Here is a 21,295-nt window from a genome sequence, read left to right on the forward strand (position 1 = left end):
ATCTTCCCCACTGAACCCATGAAATTCAGAGACTGCACTCCATATTTGTTCCCCTCTTCATAGCCAGGAGGGAGGGCAGCTGCAGTGCAGTCTGCTTTGCTCTCCCCACCCTAACAGCAAGGAATAGGAGGAGAGTGGCCCTGCTCCTTGTGTGCTCCAACTCCCCTCCTCTGTGTCGCTCCTAACCTGATGCTGATTCTGTGCATCTGTAGATGTTATGAAGACAATTGGTTCTCCTGGTCTAACTGTCAAATGGCTCACAAGTATTTGCTCTCTAAGCCTTGAACAGAAATGTTCAGAAAAAGTTTGTTTTACAGCTAACATTCCTCCCCATTCCTCATGGATAGGGAGTGGCTGGGACTGGAGCAGATTATTAGGAGTTATTAGGGTTAGACTGTCTCCACTCAACCTGAATGCTGGTGCTCAGTAAACACTCTGTGATCTGGAAGATGAGTCTAAGATCAGAAAAGAACCATCATAAAGCACAAAGGTGCGGTCTGGCTAGTTTCTGAAGGGTGTGTCTGCACAGCCAAAGCTCTGCATGGGTTAGCCTGCCTGTGCTGGCTGGATTTGCGCCGGCTCAGGTTACAAGAGCCGGGAAGACAGGGCAGCGTGGGCTTCAGTATGGATAGTTCAAGCCTGACACAGATGCTGAGTAATGCTCAGCTCACTAGTGCACTCTGAACACTGCGCTGTGCTGTCTTCGCTGCTGTTGTTACCCACACTAGTGGGATTCATGCTAGCTCAGGTAGCTTAGCTTGTGTACAGCTTCTGGTGCGTAGACATACTGAGTCTCCAAGCAGGTCAGACCATGGGAGAAATTGCCAGGTGGACTGTGCAAAGGGAGCTGCTGCATGGCTCATTCCAGTATCTTTCTGGAAATAGTTTGGTAAGCATGTGTCACTCTGACATGCAGGCCAAGCTCTTCCTTTGTGGAGCAGCCTTCGATAGGCCACCCCCCATTGTAACAGCAGCCTGATGCCCATAGAGAGATTATAGAGGGGAAATAGGGCACCCGCAGTGTGTGTTGGGGAAACAAAGTGCACAGAGCATAGGGCTCTTTAATCCATCAGACAGAAACAACATGAGATCCAGTGGCTGGGAGCTGGAGCCAGACAGATTTGTAGAAAACATTCTACAAATACATTAGCAGGAAGAGGAAGAACAAGAACGGAGTAGGCCCATTGTTCAATGAGGGGGGAAAGACCATAACAAAATGTGGAAATGGCAGAGGTGCTTAATGACTTCTTTGTTTCGGTTTTCACCAAGAAGGTTGGTGGCAATGGGATGTCTAAAATAGTGAATGCCAGTGAAAATGAGGTGGGATCAGAGTCTAAAATAGGGAAAGGACAAGTCAAAAATTACTTAAACAAGTTAGATGTCTTCAAATCATCAGGGCCTGATTAAATGCATCCTAGAATACTCAAGGAGCTGACTGAGGAGATATCTGAGCCATTAGCAATTATCTTTGAAAAGTCAGGGAAGATGGGAAACGTTCCAGAAGACTGGAAAAGGGCAAATATAGTGCCCATCTATAAAAAGGGAAGTAAGGACAACCCAGGGAATTACTGACCAGTCAGCTTAATTTCTATACCTGGAAAGATAATGGAGCAAATAATTAAGCAATCAATTTGCAAACACCTAGAAGATAATAAGGTGATGACAAATCCATGCTGACTGTTATTTAAGAACAAATAGTGTCAAACCAACCTGATAGCTTTCTTTGACAGGGTAACAAGCCTTGTGGATGGGGGGAAGCAGTACATGTGGTATATCTTGACTTTAGTAAGGCTTTTGATACTGTCTCGCATAACCTTCTCATAAACAAACTAGGGAAATACAACCTAGATGGCGCTACTATAAGGTGGGTGCATAACTGGTTGGAAAATAGTTCCCAGAGAGTAATCATCAGTGGTTCACAGTCATGCTGCAAGGGCATAACGAGTGGGGTCCTGCAGGGATTGGTTCTGGGTCTGGTTCTGTTCATAGAATATCAGGGTTGGAAGGGACCTCAGGAGGTCATCTAGTCCAACCCTCTGCTCAAAGCAGGACCAATCCTCAACTAAATCATCCCAGCCAGGGCTCTGTCAAGCCTGACTGTAAAAACCTCTAAGGAAGGAGATTCTACCACCTCCCTAGGTAACCCATTCCAGTGCTTCACCACCCTCCTAGTGAAAAAGTTTTTCCTAATATCCAACCTAAACCTCCCCCACTGCAACTTGAGACCATTACTCCTTGTTCTGTCATCTGGTACCACTGAGAACAGTCTAGATCCATCCTCTTTGGAACCCCCTTTCAGGTAGTTGAAAGCAGCTATCAAATCCCCCCTCATTCTTCTCTTCTGCAGATTAAATAATCCCAGTTCCCTCAGCCTCTCCTCATAAATAATGTGCTCCAGCCCTCTAATCATTTTTGTTGCCCTCCGCTGGATTCTGCCCAATTTTTCCACATCCTTCTTGTAGTGTGGGACCCAAAACTGGACACAGTACTCCAGATGGGGCCTCACCAATGTCGAATAGAGAGGAACGATCATGTCCCTCGATCTACTGGCAATGCTCCTACTTATACAGCCCAAAATGCCGTTAGCCTTCTTGGCAACAAGGGCACACTGTTGGCTTATATCCAGCTTCTCGTCCACTGTAACCCCTAGGTCCTTTTCTGCAGAACTGCTGCCTAGCCACTCGGTCCCTAGTCTGTAGCAGTGCATGGGATTCTTCCATCCTAAGTGCAGGACTCTGCACTTGTCCTTGTTGAACCTTTTGTTCATTATCTTTATCAATGATTTAGATAATCGCATAGAGAGTACACTTATAAAGTTTGTGGATGATACCAAGCTGGGAGGGGTTGCAAGTGCTTTGGAAGATAGGATTAAAATTCAAAATGATCTGGACAAACTGGAGAACGGGTCTGAAGTAAATAGGATGAAATTCAATAAGGACAGGGGGGTTGAACTAGATGACCTCCTGAGGTCCCTTCCAACCTGATATTCAATTGTATGATTCTATGACTAATGCAAAGTACTCCACTTTTGAAGGAACAATCAGTTGCACATGTACAGAATGGGAAATGACTGCCTAGGAAGGAGTACTGCGGAAAAGGATCTGGGGGTCATATGAGTCAACAGTGTAATGCTGTTGCAAAAAAAGCAAACATCATTCTGGGATGTATTAGCAGGAGTGTTGTAAGCAAGACACAAGAAGTAATTCTTCCGCTCTACTCCGTGGTAATTAGGCCTCAAGTGGAGTGTCCAGTTCTGGGCGCCACATCAGGAAAGATGTGGACAAATTGGAGAAAGTCCAGAGAAGAGCAACAAAAATTATTAAAGGTCTAGAAAACATGACCTGTGAGGGAAGATTGAAAAAATTGGTTTTGTTTAGTCTGGAGAAGAGAAGACAGAGAGGGGACATAACAGTTTTCAAGTACATAAAAGGTTGTTACAAGGAGGAAAATTGTTCTTCTTAACCTCTGAGGATAGGACAAGAAGCAATAGGCTTAAATTGCAGCAAGGGAGGGTTAGGTTGGACATTAGGAAAAACTTCCTAACTGCCAGAGCGGTTAAGCACTGGAATAAATTGCCTAGGGAGGTGTTGGAATCTCCATTATCAGAGCAGGTTGAACAAACACCTGTCAGGGATGGTCTAGATAATACTTAGTCCTGCCTTGAGTGCAGGGGACTGGACTAGATGACCTCTCAAGGTCCCTTCCAGTTCTATCATTCTATGAAATGCAGACTAGAAATCAGGTGCACGTTTTTAACAGTGAGGGTAATTAACCACTGGAACAACTTACCTAGGGACACGATGCATTCTCTGTCTAAATCCAGACTGGATGTCTCATTCAAAAAGATCTGCTGTAGCTCGATCATAAGCGATGGGCTCGATGCAGGAACCACTGGGTGAAATTCTCTGCCCCGTGACAGAGGCTGGACTAGATAATCATAATGGACCCTTCTGGCCTTAAAATCTGTGACTCCAGGAGTAACTGGGCTACAATATCATGAGTCCCACAGTGCGTGAAGGGAAGGAATTTAGTCGTCTTTCCACAGTGCTTTGAGGATGACAATACAATTCTATGGAGTGGGGCTGATACGTTTCCCAGTGTTTCTTGGCACTCTCATCTTCTTGGGGGCTGTAAATAACTTGTGCCCCTCTGCATTTTCAGAACCTCCAGGTGATCTGTTCTCAGCTAATTTCTCAGCCTCCCTGCTGGCTATTTTCCAGCCTTGCTATGCTCTCCAAGCCAGACCTTTTTCTTCCCCAAACAAAGTGCTAAGGATTCTGACACCAAAGGCTGAATCTGGATTTCTTGGTTCAGTGGGAGAAGGGCCAGGCCTGGGGCTACCTTTCTTGTTTTGTAGCCCAGCCTGGATCTTAATTACACACAGGCTAAAAATGTGTTCCTGGGGTTTGTTCATTTTAGAAAAACTAAAATCTTGGAAAGAAACAACCTAAATGTAAATGAGCTCTTCAATGGAGTTGTACCCTGGGGGCTGAAGGTTCAGGGTATTGTGTGGTGAGGAGAGGGCTCTTCCTACTCTTCGGCCCTGGGGCTGGGGGTTCAGCACATGGCCTTTTCCCCACCTGTCTCCATTTTCTCATTTCTCAGCTACCCTCTCTCTCTCTCTCTCTCTCTCTCTCTCTCTCTCTCGCCTTCTGTGGTTCCCTTCTCCTCTAGATGTGCTTGAACACCACCGTGTTGCCCCGCTGCTGTACCGTTTTTCCTCTGACAATGCCATGAGACGGAACATCTCCTTGGATGCCACTCTGGCCCACCACCTACATCAGTGTTCCTACCACCTGCGTCTCTTCAGGAGCTGGCTGATCTCAGGCCAGGATGACTTGGAGTGCCTCTACGGTACTGCATGCTGCAGCTGCCTCAAGCCCACGCTCTTGTAGCTGAGCAGGGGGTGATGTCTGCTTGAGAATGCAATGTCTGCTGCACTTTCTAAACCAGGGAAAGCATTTCCCGCTCTGCCTCTCTGAGAGCCTCGGGTTGGTGCTGCCGTGAGGCATGTGGGTGGTTGCATCAGGGCATTTTTGGAGCCCGAGGAAGGTACTTTCTATGTAGGGCTAATAACTTTTCTGTGTAGCTGTAACTTTGTGGTCTTCATCCTTGGCAATTGCGCAGTGCCTTCTTCCTCTAGTCAGAGTGGGTACTTGTGCTTCTTTTGTGGAGCGATGGCCAATGTGGATTGGGGTGCTTTCATCTGCTCCAGCAGCTTGATGGACTGCTGACATAACACTCTTTACCCCATGCCCAATCCCCAGAGAAGTGTAATCCTCGTGTCCCTTCAGTTTAATAAAGGAGCTGAGGTGGATGACTGCTGTGTGGAGAAGGATGAAGAATCAGGAGCCATAGCATAAGAATGACCGAGCAGCCAGAAACCCCTGAAATTAACCTGTTGCTTCTTCGAGTAGTGCGCCTATGGGTGCTCAGTGTCAGGATGTGCATACGCCTGTGCACTCTGGATTGGAGACTTTGTCAGCTGTGTCTGTGAGTTTGTGCCAGTGCCCTAGGCACCTTCATGCTCCAGTACGAGGGCATACAGGGAGGGGTGGACCCGCTGCCACTCCCAGTTCCTTCTCAGTCACTTGCAGTTTGAAACAGAGCATCACGGTGTCTGCTAGCTGGCCTCAAGGCTGGCTACTCCTCTTGTGAAAATTTTCTTTTTCTTAGTATTCTTTTCTTTATTTTTGTTTAGCACAATTTGTTCTTTTTAATAGGTTCCCCTCCCTTCCTCTTTTTTGCCCAATTCAGGCCTTTGATCCATGGCCTCAAGTATGGGTTAAGCCCAGGCCCCTGGGCTTCAAACCCTGCCAGACCTGCCATAGATCTTTCTCCCACAACAATGGACATTTAAGCTGCCTCGGGGAGTCTCACGTCCCTTCCAAATGTCAGATCTGCTCAGGGTTTAAGAGTAGATCTAAGAAATTGAGAGAACAGGTTCAAACTCCTGTTAATGGAGCATTTGCTGAGACCCACAGGATCTGAGTCCTCCCCCTACATGTCAGACCCTCAGAGAGCTCCGGTGACAGTCTCTTCTGTGACAGTAACCAAAGACCTGGGGGGCCCTTCGGAACCATCTAAACCATTGAAGAAGAGAAGGCCCCCTTTCCCAGAATAAGAGAAGAGAAAGGGAAAGTCAACCTCTCAATCTGGGTCTCAAAAGATGATGTCCCATTACGGGTACTTCTGAGGCTCCCATCCCCTTCGGAACGGAGACCACAGCACTGGCTAAGGTGACTATGCTGCATACCAAGAAACCGTCTGGTAAATTACCTGAAGTGGTACTTACATTGCCTCTGGACTCTGTGCCTCCGAGGTGTAAGCATTCCAGAGCTAAGCCAAAATCATTGTTTGTACTGCCTCTAGCAACCAGACATAAAGGATGTGCCAATCGTACTTTGGTACCATCTCGGTACCACCAGATATTCTGACTCCCAATGTTTCCTACCTGGGGTCCCCAGTACCATCCAATCTTTTGACCCATGTGGACCTTTGGATCCTGGAGTACCCTGAATCACCTCTGCTGAGGGGTACTGAAAGACACTCTCCACTGGTGTACGGCCTCATCTGCTGGAGTCTACGTTTCCTCCGCTACTGTCTTCAACCATGTCTCATCCTCCAGTGCCATCCCAGCCTCCAGTCCTTCTTTGCGGGTACACAGACACACTTCTCTCCGTTACTGACTCTACACTGTCTGGTACCTTCATATCAACCGCTTCCAGTATTGATGCAATAACAGCCCCCTTTTGGGCCCTGATACTGACTTGACCACCGGTACCGACACTATTTGCCCCTCCAGTTGACACAGAAGAGGACACATCCAAATTTGAAGCGTCATAAAGGGTTCCTCTTTTCAACCTCCTTCACTCAGAGTACCTCCTGATGATGAAATTCCTATCCAGGCAATACCTCTGGCAAGGACAACAGTGGGGTCCTGTCCCTTACAGCCACCACAGTGGGCTTATTGGAGCACTGGAGCCCCTTATGGTGACCAGTTCTACAGGGTCCCACCTCGTAGGAGTGCACGTCAAGAGCAGCAGCTGCCACCCTTGGGTCCTTCCACACAGCAGGATCTTACAGGGAAGCAAGAGCAACCTATGGAAGAAGAATCTTTGCCTTCCCACACACCCTCCTGCTCCCCAGACAAGGCTCATGCCTCCCTCACCATCTTATGCTGTCAGTTTCAAGAATTTCAGGATCTTATGAAACATATAGTGGAGACTCTACATATTCCATTGGAGGAGATACAGGAACCTCAAATACTCCTTGATTGACATCCTTCACACACTTCCTTGGGGCAAAATTGCCTTTCCCATTAATGATGCTCCTCTGGCCCCTGCACGTTCTGTTTGGCAAATCCCAGCTACTATACGGCCTACATAATAACAGACAGACAAAAAGTGCTACCTCTCTCCCAAAGGATCAGAATATTTCTTTTCCCATCCTACATTCAACTCCCTGGTTGTGGCGGCAGTCAACAAATGGAACAGACAACATCTGTTCCATTCTACATCGTCTGATGAAGAACAAAAAAGACTGGACCTTCTGGGTATGAAAAATCTACTCTTCAGCCTCGCTCCAGTTCAGAGCAGCCAGTTACCAAGCCCTGATACCAACACACAATTTCATGAACTCTTCCCAATTTTCATCCTTTTATTGACCACTTGTTACAGGATCAGAGGGAACAACTTCAAGCCCTCATAACAGCCTCACTAGAAGCCACTGACCCAACTGCTCATTCCCTGGCTACAGCAATAGTCATGTGCAGAGCTTCTTGGCTGCAGTCCTCTGGTCTGCGTTGGGAGGTACAAAATATTGTCAAACCTTCCCTTTGAGGGACCCATGTTGTTCAGTGATGCCGTGGATGGGTCCATTCACTCTAAGGACTCTGGGCCATGCTACAATATCTGGGCATCTATACACCTATGGCAAAGAGAAAGTACAATAGGTTGCTGGTGGCTCAGTGGTCAAACCCAGTCCACTGCCAGCCCACAAGAACTGCTGAGCCCCCCCAAAAGAAGCTCCGGTCCTCTGAGAGGACAGTCCTCTACTGTGATCTCCCAATTGGCAACATCTTCAAAACAACCATTTTGACCTGTTGGTCTTGGGTCATGAACTCTCTCTCCTGCTCTGGATTTTACACTGCATGTAGCGCCCCTCCACCCCTAGGCTGTGGGGACAGTCTCCCCCATTTCCTTCCTTTTTCCCTTTGTGGAGTTCACCTAGCTGCTGTTGCAGCCTTTCGCTCCCCCACTGAGGGACTTTCAATCTTCACCCACCCAACCATGATGAGGTTTCCCAAAGGGCTCTTCAACCTCTTCCCTCCAGTTAAAGAACCAACTCCACCATGGGACCTCAACCTAGTCCTCAGTGCGCTGAGGAAAATCCCCATTTGAACCTATGGTAAACTGTTCCCTCTTCCATCCTCTTAAAACCTCATTGCTTATAGCCATCCCCTTGGCCAGGAGGGTAGGGGAGTGTGGAGCCTTGATGGCTGACTTGCTGTGCACTGTGTTGAGTTGTGCCAAGGTGATACTATGTCCATATCCTCGCTTCCTTCCTAAGAGATCCTCAGAATTCCCCGTCAACCGGTGATTTTATTCCAAGCCTTTGTACACTGGGTGTAAGAAAAGGTCTTACCTTTTCCAAGATAGGACTGGGTCTTGGACAGGGCTACACTGAGACTTCTGATCTCAATTGCAGAACGCATGAAAGGACGGGTGACTTCCACTCAAACTGTCCAAATGGATTGCAGGATGCATCTTAACCTGCAGCGAAGGTTAAGCGGTTTGCTCCCCTTCGAGAGTTATGGCTCACTCCAGCAGGGCTCAATCTACCTCTGTTGCCCTGCTGAGAAACATACCTATCCCAGCAGAGCAGCCACCTGGTCTTTGATACACATGTTCTCCCAGCACTATGCTCTTGTCACTGTTCCCATAGCTGGTGCGGCTTTCGGTGACCCTGTTTTATGATCTTGACTGAATCCACCTCCTCAGCACCCTCCTCCGTGTTGGAGGTGCTGCTCAAGAGTACCCTTAGGGACTCTACTTGAAGGAGAGGTTACTTACCTTGTACAGTAACTGGAGTGCTTCAAGATGTGTGTCCCTATTTGGTGCTCCATTACTCATCTGCCTCGGTATCTCTTGGTGAACTTTTGCCATTGAAAAGGAACTGGAGTGGCAGCAAATTTGCCCCTCCCTATATGCCCTCATACTAGAGCACGAGGGTGTCTAAGGCATAGGCGCGGACCCACGGACACAGCTGACAAAAAAAAAATCTCTGATCCAGAGTGCACAGGTGTGCACACATCCTGGCATAGAGCACCCGCAGAGAAACAGACATCTCGAACTCCAGTTACTGTACAAGGTAAGTAACCTCTCCTTTGGAAATGCATGGAAAGTGAGATGCTTGAGGGAGGTGCGCTGCTTTCCAGATTAATGTAGACTGGAGAGCTGCTTGTGTATCTGCATTGCATGGCAAACGTTTCATTTATGGGAATTGGTCCGGGAGTGGGCAGGGAATTTCAGCATCAGATCTAAATGGTGTGATAGCTTCCTGTTCCTCTGGGTGTTTCTCATCTTCAGGAGTGTGGAAATCTTGTGGGTAGTGCCTCTGGCTGGTTTAAAGTGGGTAGGAGGGGGTATCCTTTTGTGTGCAAGGAAATTATCTAACTGGTGCTGACCAGCCCAGATATTCTTACACCATAAAACCTGCTGGTGCATGTGGTTTGCTGAACTGTGTGTGGTGTTGCATCGATCGGCTTTTCCTTTCTGAATTGAAGGAGGAAGGGGACAAGTGCAGAAGGGTTGGCCTTTCACATTGTGAAGAAACAGACCCCAGGTTCTGAAGATGCGGAAGGAGGGGAATTTCTGCAAAACAATCTGTTTTTTCTCAATGTGGTCCTTGTCATCCATCAAGCAATGAGGAGATGGCTGTTGCTGTGCAGATGTGATTAGAATTATCCTTGGTCTCCTAGCAACAAAGACTAAAAAGAGGCAAGATCACTTCAAGGGAAGCGGGGGTTGGACAAACCAGGCTGCTCTGAAGCCAGAGCAGAGAGCTGTCCCTGCTGGAGATCTTGCCGATCTCTTTTCTGTGTCTACTAGAGCTCAAACGAGAACCCAAGCTTTGTCCCCTGATATCCCAACCATTGTCGCTGGATGCTTTAAGGGGTCATTGAGCATGTTTATAGTTAAAGCACAAGAGAGGTGTGTGTCTAACACTAAGGAAATTAAAAACCAAAATAGTTCAGTGTTATAGTTTTGAGTTGTTGTAAAGAGAGAGCTAGTGATTTAAAACCCACTTAATTAGAACATTATAGTTAGAGACAAGAAGAAAAAAAAATTGACAGGAGAAATCAGAAGATTGCAGTCCAAAAACTGAAGTATCCAAATCTTGGCTAAAAACTTACTTTTTAACAAAATAAAATATTGGCATAGATGGAACAGAGTTTCTTATGGAAGTTGTGACAGAGATCATGCCTTCAGTGACTTAAAAACTTCTGCTCTCAAATGTCATGATAGTCATCTGCATGAGTTCTCATTAACGATTCAAATATAAAAAACAAGTTTGAAATTTTTACAGCAGGTTGTGTCTGATATGAGTGGTCAAAGCAAATGTTAGAACAAGGTTCAAAAAGTGAAAATATACGACTCTTTTAAAGACCGTTCTGAACTGTCCTCCAATTAACTTCAAACTTAAATCATTGGGGAAAGATGACACAGGAGAAACTTTATGCAGAAAGGAGTTGTTCTTCAAGGGCTTTTGCATGTTTCCTGGCCTGGCCACAAACCGAGATAAGCTCACTGAGTGTTAGCCACTCAAACAGCTTGATTTTATATTTCAGAAGCCAGTTTAGTTAAATTGGTGCAATGGGGATGATGCCCTGGCACCTCACACCTTCTGGAAAATCATCTCCATCAGTATTACCCAAGAACGGTGGCACTGGGAACACAACACTGCTACCCCTCAGGGAAGTTCAATCTTTAGTACTTCTGGATGGATATAAGGCCCTCTCTTACATTTGATATGGCCTCACGTACAGAATTCCCTTCCCTCTTTGAAACCTGGAGATAGAAGGTATAGCGCCCAAAATCTGTAACATTTTAATTTTGTTCTCTGGTTTCTGAGTGTTTGCAGGGCACTTGCTTCACGTTTTCCAGCCTTTCTTTGCAGCTCTGAAAGCTAGAAACTTTTTTTTAAAAAGTTTTAAAGCTGGAATTCTTCTGCAGTCTCTCGATCATACGAGATGGGACATTAAGGAAAACACCATCCATCACGAGACTCTGATGTGTTTGAGGCTCAGCTATATTTCTCAGGCTTTACCATCCATGGCTTAGTTGAAGACTGAGGGGTTACTATTTAAAGGACATGGACATTTTAGTGCCAAAATGAATAAGGTGTGAGAGAAACTGAAGAACACCCGGGCTACAGTGCTCTCTGCGTTTATCTCCGCCTACTACCAGCAGGGAGAAAGCTCACCAGCTTTGCTGTCAGCTACCACAGACAGTTACCGCATCATCTCTACTTGTGGTCTGGAGGGGCGTGGGGACGAGGCCCTTGCTGCCCATCATTGCAGAATCAGAGTGCCCTCCATGTGCAACTAATAACAGTGAAGGCCTTTTTGGACTTCATGGAATCTCTAGCTTTTTCCCTTTTGTCACGCAGTGTGGGGGAGGACAAGGCCCTACACCCCCAGCTTCCTGCGATTCACCATGACTCTCAGCCAGCCAGTAAAACAGAAGGTTTATTTAGACGACAGGAACATAGTCCAAGACAGGTCTTGCAGGTACAGACAACAAGACCCCCCCCCAGTTAGGTCTATCTGGGGGAGGGGGGGAAGGGAGGCCAGAGCCCCGTGGGGAACCAGAGCCCATCTGGGCTCCCCTCCATTTCCCCAGCCAGCTGCAAACTGCAACTCCTTCCAGCCTTCTTACTCAGCCTCCCCCCAACTCCTCCCCCAGCCTTTGTCCAGTTTCCCGGGCAGAGGTGTCACCTGGCCTCCAACCCCCTTCCTGGGTTCTCATGTTACATACTCAGGTATCCCCCCTCAGGGACAGTCTCCCATCCCCCATGCAGACAGCCCCAGCAAAACTCCCCTGCAACCTTCCCAGGCCAATACTCCCCACTCAGTATTCAAAGAACACATTAAGAACAGTCCCACTTCATCACACCTTTTCAGGATGAATTCTGCTTAGGGGACGTTTTATATGTTTAAGGCTCATTTTTGGAAGGGATGTGGCATTTGGGTAGACAGAGATGTCTGATGGGTAAAGAGCAATGGGATGCCATATGCAACCAGATGTTTCAAAAACCTTATCCCAGCAGGGTGTAGAACTTGCTCAACCAGGGCTACTGCTGTCTCTGTGGCCTGTTTCAGGCATTTCTGTATTGCTGAGAACTGTAGAGCAATTACTTGGCATTCACTCCACATATTCACCAAGTACTATTGTCCCACTCTGATTCTGGGCTTGAGAGAGTGGTGGTACAATCTTTATTTAATTGAGAATTCCTCAGCCCACCTTCCACCTGGACAGCTCACGAATCTCCATGGAGTGGGAATGCTTAAAGGCCCTTGGAGGGGTTACTTAACTTTTCTGTCCGTTCCTTCCCCTCTCCTGTGACTCCTTAATACATCAGTCATTTCATCCACCAGTGAAATGCAGCTACTTCTGACATGCAGTGTGACAGTCCAGCCTGCCTGTGGCTTAATGGTGCTCAGCAAAGTACAAAACAATGTATGACCGAAATGGAAGATACAGTATCCATGTGAAACCAGAGGGGGTATAGTTATAGCTAGGATATAATTACTCGAGTTGTAATATGGCCAGGGGGTGAACAGTGAGCACCTCAAATTTATTTTTCATCTAGCAGCACTGCGCTCTTTGCCACTGCTCTGGGACATAGGTGCAGTAAGAGTGCTCCATACTGAGTCCCCTCCCCCCACTCTCTGCAGTACATGCACTTTTCTTGGAGTTCTGTAATCGAAATAGTTTAATCAGAACTGAGTCTGCTCAACATCTGAGGTCTATTGAGATTGTCCCTAGATCTGTTATTTACAAACCCATGTTGCTTAGTGTTTTACATAATCCTCTAGCTTTTTACAGGTTTTTCTCTTAATATTTATTGTATATTTAAACAAATAATAAAATTTCAGCAGCAGCTAGAGTTCCCTTTTCCCGTCACTACACAAAAATTTGGGAGCTGTGTCCACACCATCCTTTTTGTCTAGTGATGATTAACTGGGTTTGGGATTCACACCAGCTGCTATCATGAAAACTTCATTAAGAGTTTTAGCAGGCATATGCAGCATACGTGCCGCTTCTTGGCTGGGGTTGGCTTTGGGGCATTGTCCACCCATCCCTCAGTGTGATGGCACTTGGTGCCAAACCAGCCTGAAATAGCAATGAATGAAAAGTGTACCTCTGATGGTTGCTTGGTGGTCTCTTTGTGTGCAGTTGGGTTTTTAGTGCACAAGTATCACAAAACTACCACCAAAATCCTGCCTTAAAATTCTCCTCTACACAATGCCTACAAAAACCTCAACAATGGCCAGGCAGCAGTGGGAAGCTGACGAGTACCCTCTCATGGTCACTGTGTCCTCCCCCATCTGTTGTCTCACTTATGACTTAGATTGTAGCTCAGGGGCAGGGCCCATCTCTGTTATGAGTGTATCTGTAAAGCGGTTAGCACTGTGGGGCCCTGATTCTTGATTGGGGCTCTAGATGCTCCTGCCTGCAAATAATAATTAAGATCTTTAGTAATACTTAGCACTTATTTCTGCCTATGTCTCTTATCTATCTTGGCTCCTCTGTGGTGCCTATCTCCCTGGCATTGAATTTCCCTCTTGGTAGTTTCAAGTGGGGTCAGAGTGGACATAAACCATGGGGACCCCTCTTTCCCTGCAGTCTGCAATGAGAGCCATTGGTTGGGGACAGTGTATGGGGAAGCTAGGACCTTGCACTATTGTGTCCATGTAAAGGCCCCAAATAATCTTCTCTTTGTTAAGCTAACTAGATAATGACAAAAGCAACAGAGGGTCCTGTGGCACCTTTAAGACTAACAGAAGTATTGGGAGCATAAGCTTTCGTGGGTAAGAACCTCACTTCTTCAGATGCAAGTCATGGAAATTTCCAGAGGCAGGTATAAATCAGTATGGAGATAACGAGGTTAGTTCAATCAGGGAGGGTGAGGTGCTCTGCTAGCAGTTGAGGTGTGAACACCAAGGGAGGAGATTCTCGTTATCTCCATACTGATTTATACCTGCCTCTGGAAATTTCCATTACTTGCATCTGAAGAAGTGAGGTTCTTACCCACGAAAGCTTATGCTCCCAATACTTCTGTTAGTCTTAAAGGTGCCACAGGACCCTCTGTTGCTTTTTACAGATTCAGACTAACACTGCTACCCCTCTGATACTAGATAATGACAGGAGACAAAGAAGGCTAAGAGAACTTAAGGGGTAACTTGATCACAGTCTATAAGTACCTACATGGGGTCAGATATTTAGTAGTGGGCTCTTGAGTCTAGCAGAGACAGGTATAACAAGATCCAGTGGCTGGAAGTGGAAGCTAGACAAATTCAGACTGGAAATAAGGAGTGAATTTTTTAAGGTGAGAGTAATTAACCCAGGGATGGGCAAACTTTCTGGCCAGAGGGCCACATCGGGGTTGCAAAACCGAATGGAGGGACGAGTAGGGAAGGCTGTGCCTCCCCAAACAGCCTGCCCCTGCTCCCTGCCCCCTCCCACTTCCTGCCCCCTAACTGCCCCCCTCAGAACTCCCGACCCATCCAACCCCCCTGCTCCTTGTCCCTTCACCGCCCCCTCCCGACACCCCCGCCCCTAACCACCCTCCCGGGACCCCACCCCCTATCCAACCCGCCTGCTCTCTGTCCCCTGACTGCCCCCGGGACCCCCTCCCCCATATCTAAGCCCTCCCAATCCCCTGCCCCTTTACCATGCCGCTCAAAGAGGCAGGAGTGGCTTATTGGAAAGCCTGAGAGGTGCGTGGGCGCAAGCCACGCTGCCCACGCAGTGGCATGGTTGCAGGGGAGGGGGAACAGCAGGGGAGGGGCCAGGGGTACTCTCCCCGGCCGGGACCTCAAGGGCTGGCAGGACGGTCCCGCAGCCGGATGTGGCCCGCGGGCTGTAGTTTGTCCATCTCTGAATTAACCACTGGAACAATTTCCCAATGGTTGTGGTGGACTCTCCATCACTGACAATGTTTAAATCAAGACTGCGTGGTTTTCTAAAAGCTGTGCTCTAGGGATTACTTGGGGGCAGTTCTCTGGCCTGTGCTATGCAGAAGGTCAGGCTAGATGGTCACAATCGTCCCTTCTGGCTTTGGGATCTATGAGTACTCCTGCCCTCTGTTTTCATCTGCTGCTGCTATGCATGGAATACCCACCCTGAGCTGGCCTGCAAGGCCTGCTCTCCTCATTCAATCCGTTTTCACAATCCACTTCTGCCATAATGCCTATGAGAAACTGTCAAATGGAGACGTCTGCTTCCTCAACCCTCCCATGAAAAGCCCTTGCTCATTCCACTAGACCTTGCTTGGAAGCAATGTAATGTGAGGCATCCTCTCCTCTTGTGGCTGTTGTGTTACCCCTCTCATGTCTTGTCTAAAATTTGTTTGTAAGCTCCTTGGCATGGGGAAACCTCTCCTCTCTGTTTTGGGAGCTGTCTGGGAAGCCTTTGGGCACTGTTAGTCACTGTGGCTGGGGGTGCACCTGCGGCAGGGTTGTAGAGTGCAGCTCTGCTGCTCTGTCCTCTTGAAAGGTTGCAGGGTGAGAGTGCACCACTCCGTGGTATCTCCATGTGACGTGCTCCTGCCAGCCTGCAAGATGATTCTGCATGCACAGATACTTGTTCTCCTTAGTGGTGCTCTGCCGAGATGGGTTAGATGACCTGACCACACCAAAACAGGAATGGGCCATTGCAGCACAGAGCTATTGGAATTGTAACTACACCAAGCAGCCTCCATGTAAGACTCCCTGAAGTCTCTCAGTAGATACATGGCGTGGAGCTGCGGGAATCCTTTTATTAGGTCTGGAAATGTGTTTCTGAGCACTTGCGCAGGGCTGGGAATAGCTTTCCACTGCTTTCAGGGTTTTAGCAGCTCCATGGCTGACATTTTTCATCAGTGAGGACAAATTGCAGAGTCCCTTTCAGGATCAGAGGGGCCAGGTGTTGGGGGAGGCAGGAACCTTCCAAGGCAGTTTGGAGGAGCCAGGGGTGAATGGGCAGCATTGAAGTGGGGGATGGGAACCTGGGACAGCCTGGAAAGAGGGTGAAGGGATCATGGAGGCAGGAGTGCCTGAAACAGCTTCCCCCATTCTGCCTTGGTCTCTTCCCGTCAGCCTCCGTCCTGCTGCTAGCAGTTCTGCGCTGGCTCAGAGCTCATACAGGGGGACTAAGGAGAGTCGAGAAGAGAGGCAGCATTGCTGCCCTCTGCCTTAGTGTTACAGTGGCTCTGGGGTCAGAAATGTTACATGGGGACTCCTGCATCCCTGCTGGGTGTGAGCTCTGAGCAAGGGCAGACCAGTGAGTGAGTGCCTTGTGAAATGCCTGGCCCTGGTAGCCACCAAATCCAATGCTACTGGAAGTGAGTGCGTAGAGTTTGAGAGCAGTGCCAGGGAGGAACTGGGTTCTAGTGCAGCCGCCTTTTGTGTGTGGTAAACCCTGCCAGGCCTGTGTGGGAAAGAGGGGGCATGGCAGGTCTTTGTGGGAATGGGCTGCTGCTTGCCTTCAGCTTGTACTTCACCGTTTCTTTAGTTAAATGGTTATATGGTTGCAGGGCACATTTTAGGACAGAGAAAAAGTCTTGTCACAAACTTAAGGCACCAGAAATGGGAGCCATTTTCCCATTAAGGTTTTGCTGACTTTCTCCAGAGGGGCTGCTATAAGCTGTTGGACACATGATGAATTCTTCCACAACAACCAAACAAATGCCAGTAATTTAGTAAAAGGGCCACAAACTGGGCAGCAGAGAGGTGATGTGTGCTCCTCCCTCTGGCTGTGCATGCCTGTGCTCGTGCTCTGACTTGTTTTTGCTTAATGACAATTTTCCTGGCCTAGATGAGGTGAATTTGGGTCTGGGGTTCATAGTGGGCCCACCTTGTCTGGTTTGGGAGACTGCTTCCCTCTCCCCCTCTCAGTGGTGAATGATCCTGCATGCGACCAGGTCACTGTCTGCTGTATTTATTTTCTGCCTGGGTTTCTTGCAGGTTTTGAAGGCTGCTCCATGGTTCCCACCATTTACCCACTGGAGACCCTGCACAACTCCCTCTCTTTGCGACAGGTCAATGAGTTCCTGACGTCTGTGTGCAGGTGTCACAGCAACTCGCACTCTCGAGCATCCACAGGTACTGGTGGGGGTGGGGGTGTGAGGCTGGCAGGCCCTGAGACCCTGAGAAAAGAAGGCCAACAGGAGCAGTGGCAGATCCATTGGGGGGGCAGTGGGGCTGGCCAGGACACTGAAGTCCTGTTTATCCTCTGTTCTCCTTGTAGAATGTAGAGGCAGATTGAAAAGGGTAAGGCTAGTAACAAATGCCAGTTAGAGTAACAGCTCCAGAGCCTGCTGGTCCCGTGAGGTGAGTCATGGGTGGCCCTGCATGGTTATGTGAGACATAAGAGGCAATCAATCAAAAGTAGCTTCTAACTGCAGGAGGAGGGAGTCTGTATCTGTCAGCCAAACCATTTGAAAGCATTATCAGAATAGCTACTTTCAGCGTAGTAAGTGCCTCGGTTCATCCATAATGGTGCCGGGAGGGATGGTGGGGGCACTGCAGGTTGCTTGTAGATCTGCAGAGGGCCTAGATTCTGTTGTGGCTGGAGCAGCAGCCTGGTATTTTCCACTCGGGGGTGTTAATCCATGTGGTTGATGGAATTTGTGTGGCCTCATGTGGATGTTCTGTCTCTTCAAGCTCTGTTTGATTCCGTGATTGGAAGCCAGACACCCAGTGACCCCTTCATGCCACAGAGAATCCTCTCGTCCTCATCTCTACCACTGCGCCAGCGCTCGGACAAACCGCCGTGGTGTGAGTGTTTCCTTTCTCTTATGGAGGGATTGATTTGTGGTAGCTGGGCTAAATGGTGGTTGTGGCGGATGCCAAGATAATTGGCTTGGAGGGTTTGCAGGCGGGAGACTAATTGCTTAGGGGGACTTCCAGGTGTAGACCTGGGAGAAATGGGATATAATTGAGTACAAAGAAAACATGTAGCCTGTCTACTGTATTGGAAAAAGCTTCCTGAAGGAGAAAGATATCGATCTACCAAACGGTCCTGCAAGGGAAGAGGTGGAAGCTCCATCATGACACATTAACAACTCGAGTGGACAGAGTCTCCTCAAGGATGCTATCGAGGCCACCCCCGCACTGTCCCCTGAGTGTGGGGATGGACTGGATGGCACCTAAGAGGGGTTTCCCTCTCCAGTGTGTCTGATTCTCCCTGACAAATAGCAATGCCTCTGATCCAAGAATACCTTTCTTGTTCAGATTCTCCCCCAGAGCTCTAGGCCATGGTGTTCCCTTCTTTACTATTTTAGTTGTAGGCTTTTCTCTGTCACTCATCACAGCCACAGCTGAGCTTCACAACCCCTTTGGGGCAGATGGGTGGTATTAACCCTCTTGAGGCCCCAGAGAGGGGATGGGATTCGCCCCAGGATACAGAGCAACCCAGTGACAGAACTAGGAACAGGAATCCAGTGCTTTCACTGCACCTCATTCACCCATTCCTTCTAAGGGTGGCTGAGTCCAGGACGCTCCCTCCACTCCTGTTGTATGGGAAAGTGAGGGGCAGCACTTCGCACAGTGACTGTGATTGCATTTGAAAATAAGGTTCATCTCACCTCTAGGAACTTTGGTTGAGTCTTTTCCCTGTTAGGCAGAGTGGTCAAAAGTACATCCGGCATTTCTGTCCTTGCTGGGGGTGGGAGTCTCCTCTCCCTCATGCTCCTTGGAGCTCACAGCAGGAGGGCAGGGCTAGGACCTTCTTCCCAAAAGTTACACCTCCAAGGTTCATGCCTTCGTTCTGCTCCTGGTCAGATCTAACCCGGAATTCTCCTCAAAATCTGGTGTGATGAGCAAATAGACCTCTCTCCTTTGGGCTAGGTACTGGCTTTATTTTATTGGCTTTGTTGTCATGAAGCTGGGACTTTCTCCCTTCTGTACTCGCTAGCAACTCAGTATGGAGTCAGACTGAGGCGAGCAGGCGTAGTGCCCCTGCTTTACCTACAGCTCTTGACCGTCGTAAACCCCAGGCCACTGGACAAAGCGGGAAGGCTCTGTGTGCCAAAAAGGTGAGGCTGAGGGAGGCCACGGAGGTGAGTAGGTGGGGTTCTCACCCTGGCAGATTGCACAGCAGCCATGCTGCCCCTACTTGTGGCACTCTCAGGACTCCCAGATCTAAAAAACCCTCCCAGGTGACTCCTCCCTCCTCTGACGCATCTACTGACCTATCCGGGGCAGGGGCAGGCAGGTGTGAACCCTTGCAATCTGGATCCTGGAGTCTGGTCCTGCCAACCTAGCATAAGATGTGGGTTCTCGAGGTTTCAGGTGCTATCAGGTTTTTATTTTCTCTGAGCTTAGTAGCCTAGCTACTTCAGGAGATGCTGATGGAAAAATCAGTATTTTTCAAGTGGCACTGTACATTCCCACTTACGGATATTGCGTCACCTGTTGGCACCTAATGGTAGAACCTTCTCTAAGCAATGCTCATTAGAGCACACATGCCCCCTTAGACCCTTCCTGTCAGAGTGGCTATGTAAGGGAACAGCTGCTGTGCCAGATGGAGTTGAACCACTTCAGTCCCTTGTTAGTTTACAGTTTAGTTTTTAGTATAAAGTAGTTTAAGTACGGTATAGTTATGACTAGGGCTGTCAAGCGATTAAAAAAATTAATCGTGATTAATTGCGTGATTAATCGCACTGTTAAACAATAATAGAATATCAATTATTTAAATATTTTGGATGTTTTCTACATTTTCAAATATATTGATTTCAATTACAACACAATACAAAGTGTACAGTGCTCACTTTACATTTTTTATTACAAATATTTCATAGAATCATAGAATATCAGGTGGGAAGGAACCTCAGGAGGTCATCTAGTCCAACCCCCTGCTCAAAGCAGGACCAATCCCCAACTAAATCATCCCAGCCAGGGCTTTGTCAAGCCTGACCTTAAAAACCTCTAAGGAAGGAGATTCCACCACCTCCCGAGGTAACCCATTCCAGTGCTTCACCACCCTCCCAGTGAAAAAGTTTTTCCTAATATCCAACCTAAACCTCCCCCACTGCAACTTGAGACCATTACTCCTTGTTCTGTCATCTGCCACCACTGAGAACAGCCGAGCTCCATCCTCTTTGGAACCCCCTTATTTGCACTGTAAAAAAAATAAAAAAAATAAATAGTATATTTCAATTCACCTAATAAAAGTACTGTAGTGCAATCTCTTTATCATGAAAGTTAAACTTACAAATGTAGAATGATGTACAAAAAATAACTGCATTCAAAAATAAAACAATGTAAAACTTTAGAGCCTACAAGTCCACTCAGTCCTACTTCTTGTTCAGCCAATCGCTCAGACAAACAAAATTGTTTACGTTTACAGGAGATAATGCTGCCTGCTTCTTATTTATTACAATGTCACCTGAAAGTGAAAACAGGCGTTCGCATGGCACTGTTGTAGTCTGCATCGCAAGATATTTACGTGCCAGATGCGCTAAAAATTCATACATCCCTTCATGCTTAAACCACCATTCCAGAGGACATGTGTCCATGCTGATGACGGGATCTCTCAATAACGATCCAAAGCAGTGCAGACCGATGCATGTTCATTTTCATCATCTGAGTCAGATGCCACCAGCAGAAGGATGTTTTTCTTTTTTGGTGGTTCAGGTTCTGTAGTTTCAGATGTCTTAAAAGACCAACACTCAGATGCAGAAAGCATGCTCCACATCTCGTCCCTCTCAGATTTTGGAAGGCACTTCAGATTCTTAAACCTCACATTGGTACCTTCTTTGTGTTTTGTCAAATCTGCTGTGAAAGTGTTCTTAAAACGAACATGTGCTGGGTCATCATCCTAGACTACTATAACATGAAATATGTGGGTAAAACAGACCAGGAGACATACAATTCTCCCCCAAGGAGTTCAGTCACAAATTTAATTAATGCTTTTTTTTTTAACGAGCATTATCAGCATTGAAGCATGTCCTCTGGAATGGTGGCCGAAGCATGAAGGGGCATATGTATGTTTAGCATATCTGGCATGTAAATACCTTGCTACAC

General features: G+C 47.6%; 1 protein-coding gene across 1 annotated transcript in view; it reads left to right on the forward strand.

Moving 5' to 3' along the window:
• PPIP5K1 (diphosphoinositol pentakisphosphate kinase 1) overlaps positions 1 to 21,295 on the forward strand; it is a 115,856-nt gene that overhangs the window by 80,681 nt on the left and 13,880 nt on the right. Inside the window, exons 29-31 of the mRNA XM_065411547.1 lie at positions 4,675 to 4,854; positions 17,234 to 17,371; positions 17,933 to 18,046. Of these exons, the coding sequence (XP_065267619.1) occupies positions 4,675 to 4,854; positions 17,234 to 17,371; positions 17,933 to 18,046 (432 nt within the window). The remainder of the gene's footprint in view (positions 1 to 4,674; positions 4,855 to 17,233; positions 17,372 to 17,932; positions 18,047 to 21,295) is intronic.

This window comes from Emys orbicularis, chromosome 10 (genome assembly GCF_028017835.1).
Source record: "Emys orbicularis isolate rEmyOrb1 chromosome 10, rEmyOrb1.hap1, whole genome shotgun sequence".
Classification (NCBI taxonomy): Eukaryota; Metazoa; Chordata; order Testudines; family Emydidae; genus Emys; species Emys orbicularis.